Here is a 4885-nt window from a genome sequence, read left to right on the forward strand (position 1 = left end):
TGCACCATTTCAGTGCAGTAATGTGTTCATTGTAAATAAGTATTACAGTAGTTGTATTACATGTTTATTACCTTATAAATAAATATAAAACTTTTTTATTTTAAATTCAGTGCATTAGTATTTGTAAAATGACTCTTAGTGTTCATTAAAAAATGACGATCATTCCACTTGAGACCTGTGGAATGGTACATTAGCTTATTTGTTTTAGTTGTAAATATTTGTCATGTATTGTTGTTTTTCTGACATGTTCCACATCCTGGAGGACCTCCTCACTACGGATCAATTGGAATGAAAGTAAATCTAATCTAATCTAAAACAATCCGGGAAAGGACCGTTACGGTCGCAGGTTCGAATCCTGCCTCGGACGTGGATGTGTGTGATGTCCTTAGGTTATTTAGGTTTAAGTAGTTCTAAGTTCTAGGGGACTGATGACCTCAGAAGTTAAGTCCCATCGTGCTCAGAGCCATTGAACCATTTTTGAACTCCGGCTGGTTTACGTGTGGATTAAATGTTGCTGAAAACATTTAAGGTGCGTTTACACTGATTTGTATCACTGTGCGATGGCTTCCGACGACGATTTGGAAGATTTCACATTTTTATGTGCTGGTACACTTGCTCTTTTGGAAGATGATAGGAAGAAAAGGCGGAGGAAGCGTAGATGGTGGCAGAGAGAGTTTCTTCACAAACGCGCTACTCACGGAGCTTACGCAATGCTCGTTCAGGAATTAACGCTAGAGGATGGCGCATATTTTAGAAATTATGTTAGGATGAGTATGGAGGATTTCCGCGGTTTGCTATCTCTTGTTGCTCCTCTTGTGTCCAAAACCAACACAAACTTTCGGGAAGCGATTCCACCAGAGGATCAGTTGGCAGTAACACTCCGTTTTTTGGCCACTGGGGATTCCTTTTCGACGTTAATGTATCTGCATAGGATATCAAAAAGTGCCATATGCAACATTATTCTTCGTGTTTGCGAGGCCATTGTGCAAGTTTTATCCCAAGAAGTGAAGGTAAAAGTTTTATATATATATATCAGAGTATGTAATACATTATATAATTTTTTCATGCATCTGGCGCGTATATCAGTTTTTTGCTATTATTCCGGCGGCCTCGCGTGATAATGTTGGCAACGGATGCTAATGCCGACAATCGTGTGTGAGTCGTTGGCATTAGTAATCGCGCGACAATGCAAATGTTTTGTCATGAAATCTTCGTTTTACGAGGGCAATTACTTTTAACGAGCGGACGAGGGTACATACAAGTAACTGTCAACCAGGAACAGCAGCACAAATTTTCTACCGCGCCGTTGATGTTGCCAACATAACCACGTGAGGATGCTGGAATAGGAACTAAAATTTTAACGGCACATACCTTTTTCAGCATAAATTTCTCAAATTTTGCTGAAATGGGTTAGCTTTTAGTTCTTTGGATCGACTGACATGCTTCACTCATTATTACAATATCACAATTTCTGAGGACACTTTCTTCACAGTAAAGATATCCAACAACATTAATTTGTATTTAGTTTTATTAAATAGTACTTGACAGCACATTACATGCATATTTCAACGTTTATACATGTTTTTAAAGAATACATAAATTATGTTGCATTTGCATTTATTAGTTCATCGTTTGCCTCCTGCAAACATCTGTAGATTCCGTTCTCAAGTCTTGCCATAATTGTAGTATGGCCATTTTCATACAGAAATCTGAGCTTATTGGCGACCAAGTCACCCAAGTGGGTAAACTGGTCCCTTTTCCTGCCTGCTAAATTGTCGCCAACTTTTCTTAAGGTCTGTAAAAGACCTTCTCGGTCTTCATCCAGGTCTCTCCTGGCTCTCTTCAGTGCACTTGATCTACCACTTCCACTCGGACTTGGAGTGGTACAGGGTGGCACGGTTGCACATCCACTTTCATGTGGAGGCACAGAGATGAGTGGAGTGGTTTCCACTTCCACAATGTCTTCTGGGGGCGTGGCAAATGTCACCTCCTCCATTTCTGTGACATCGAAAGGGAAACTAATGCTTCCTTCTCCTTCTCCTTCACCATCTCCTTCTCTGGCTGGGGCTTCCATGACCTTTAAAATACATAACACATTTCTAAGGAAAAGTGAGCTATATGTTATACATACATTATAATCAAAGTATCTTAATGTATTTAGAATTTCTTTGAGTGTCCATGCGTAAATTAAATTAAAAGAGTAACAATTTTCTTTCCAGCTTCCTGCTACTGCAGAGGAATGGCTGAAAATTGCCAAAGAATGTGAAGAAAAATGGAATTTCCCAAGGTGTTTGGGAGCTATAGATGGGAGGCACATTGACATTGTGGCACCACCCAACAGTGGAACAGTTTATTTTAATTATAAAGAGCGCTTCAGCATTGTTTTGCTAGCAATTGCTGATGCTAATTATAGAATAATTTACGCTGATGTTGGCACGCAGGGGAGGATTTCAGATGGTGGTGTCCTTAAAGACACCACATTTTACAAAATGTTAGAAACAAAAACTCTAAATATACCACCACCAACTCCTCTTCCTGGTAGGAGCAAGCCTGTTCCATATGTTTTCGTCGCTGACGAAGCCTTTGGCCTAGAGGAAAATATTGTGAAACCATTTCCAGGTCTGCATGAAAAAAATAGTTGGCAACGTATTTTTAACTATAGAGCATGCAGGGCAAGAAGAGTAATAGAAAATGTATTTGGGATTATAAGTGCTGTTTACAGAGTGCTGAGGAAGCAAATGCTTCTCAGTCCGGGGAAAGCTACAGTGGTGGCACTAGCCTGTGTTTATTTACATAATTTTCTTCAAAACAGAAAATCTCAAAGTTATTGTCCAGCAGGAACATACGACAGAGAGGGAGATGATGGCAACGTAATACCTGGGTCCTGGAGGGAAACCCCTACTGTGCTGGAGCCACTGCCCAGAACTGGCCGAAGAACTTCATTGCTGAATGACAACAGAAGAGAATATGCTGAATACTTCTGCAGTATTCAGGGCTCCATCCCATGGCAGTATGGAAAATAAGTTGCACATCATTGTTAAATGATGACATAAAGTAATATGCTCTATTCTTCTGCAGTATTCAGGACTTCAAACCATAGCAGTATGGAGAATCATGTTTTTCAGTGAAATTGTAAATATTCACATTATGTAAAGCATTAGCACGAAAAAATGTTGCCAAATATATGATTAATAAAATAATATAACAAATTTACTTACTGGTACTACTTCATGTGTGCTCCTATGAGAGAGTGGTTTGTAATTGTCTCTTATGAACTGCATACTTTCAAAAGCATACCATGAAGTGTGGTACACATTGCTTGTAGCACTTCCACTTCCTTTGCTGCTCTTCCGTTTCGCTAACTCGCGACTATATTGGCTTTTTAAATCATGCCACTTGTCCTCACATTCCTTCCTCGACACGTTAAATGCCGTGGCAATTTCCTCCCACTCGTCGTACCTTTTGTGAGTGTTCTTATAGTCTCGTATTTTCACATCCCATATACAGGGATGCCTGCGCACTGCCTCTATAAAATGCAATGTATTTTGTTTGGACCAAGAAGTCATCGCAAATTTTAAAACACGCGGGCACAACACACGACAAAATACACAAATAACTACACAACAAACGACAGTCGGCAGCTCCAAAACTCAAAACAGCCGCCAAAGAGCCTGGTACTACGCATGCGCTAAACTTCAAAATAAGCGGCAGGCGACAAGACGACAGGAAATGATAGTACTGCGCATGCGCGAGTTCTTAAAATGTCGCTCATACATGTCGCGTATATGGCCAAAAAGCGATATACAAAATGTATACGCGACATGTATGAGCTCGAGGGTCCGCATACAAGTTCCGTGAATTTTTGTATGAGGTGATGTATCGCGACATGTCAAATTGACATGTCGCTCATACATGTCTCGATACATGTATCCCAGTGTAAACGTACCTTATATCAACTTTTTTTACTAGGTCACACTTTTTGTTCCTCTCTTCCTTTTTTCATTTTGAATACTTGTGTATGTGATTTTAATTATTTTTATTTATCTGTCATAACATTTAAATGTTCGAAAATGCTGATGTATTGATTAAAAAAACAAAAGTAGAATAACCTGTTTCTACTGGTTGCGCAATGTGGTCAAAAATGTATTTTTCGCTGCAAGATTTAATAATATAGCGACCAAAGTCATTTCGATAAAGGTTTGAAAATAAAATAAAAAGTTACAGCTTCTGACAAAATTTGAACCCACAACATCATATAGAGTAAGCAGACGCGATGTCCAGTACACTACTTCAGCTGACAGATCGTGATCTATATTTTACTGGTACAGACTCGGGCACGAAATCCCGATTTTTTAAATTTTTTTTATTTTTATTTTTATTTTTTTTTTTTTTGCTCCATTACTTGCAAACGAGGCTCACTAGGGTGAATCGTTCCAGGATGTGATATCTAAGACCCTAATCAACTCCACCGTGTGTATGATTTGAAACGTCTTCCCACGGTCTCTCCGCCCTCTCTCCAGCCGGAGACCTCTCTTTGTTAGTTATTAGATCGTACACCAAAATGTCTATTTCATTTTCATTTCCTATGCTTTCCTGTAGAATAATGCATTAATAGCGAATGTATTTTTATCTGCTGCACGTCCAACTCAAGTTATTTGATCCGAAAACATCAGTTTTATTTTAATTTCGTGCGATTCTCTGTAGAAGAATGTGTTACTAGCAAATCTATTACACGTTGGCTTCAGTTATTAGCTCGATACCCGACAGCGTTTTCTTTCTTTTTTTTCATTTCCTACGTTTGCTTGTCGACGAATGTATTAAAAGCGAACGTACCGTTATCTCCTAAACGCACGCGCAGCTGTATTATTCGATCGTAAAACAACAG

The 4885-nt window shown here is 39.1% G+C and overlaps 1 protein-coding gene across 1 annotated transcript; it reads right to left on the reverse strand.

Moving 5' to 3' along the window:
- Window positions 1-1586: 1586 nt before the first annotated feature.
- On the reverse strand, window positions 1587-3566 carry LOC124798793. The gene is made up of 2 exons (XM_047262322.1): window positions 3219-3566; window positions 1587-2077 (listed from the first exon to the last, which is right to left on the reverse strand). Exons 1-2 carry the CDS (start codon window positions 3564-3566, stop codon window positions 1601-1603), a joined length of 825 nt encoding a protein of 274 aa, XP_047118278.1. The 3' UTR covers window positions 1587-1600.
- Window positions 3567-4885: the final 1319 nt, after the last annotated feature.

This window comes from Schistocerca piceifrons, chromosome 5, assembly GCF_021461385.2.
Source record: "Schistocerca piceifrons isolate TAMUIC-IGC-003096 chromosome 5, iqSchPice1.1, whole genome shotgun sequence".
NCBI classification, from domain to species: Eukaryota; Metazoa; Arthropoda; class Insecta; order Orthoptera; family Acrididae; genus Schistocerca; species Schistocerca piceifrons.

Bases quoted from the DNA above. Each gene is read 5' to 3' on its own strand.
- LOC124798793 (XM_047262322.1), bottom strand. From the start codon at position 3,566: ATGACTTCTTGGTCCAAACAAAATACATTGCATTTTATAGAGGCAGTG. The intron at 2,078-3,218 runs GTAAGTAAATTT...TGTATTTTAAAG, and splicing joins GCACACATGAAGTAGTACCA to GTCATGGAAGCCCCAGCCAG.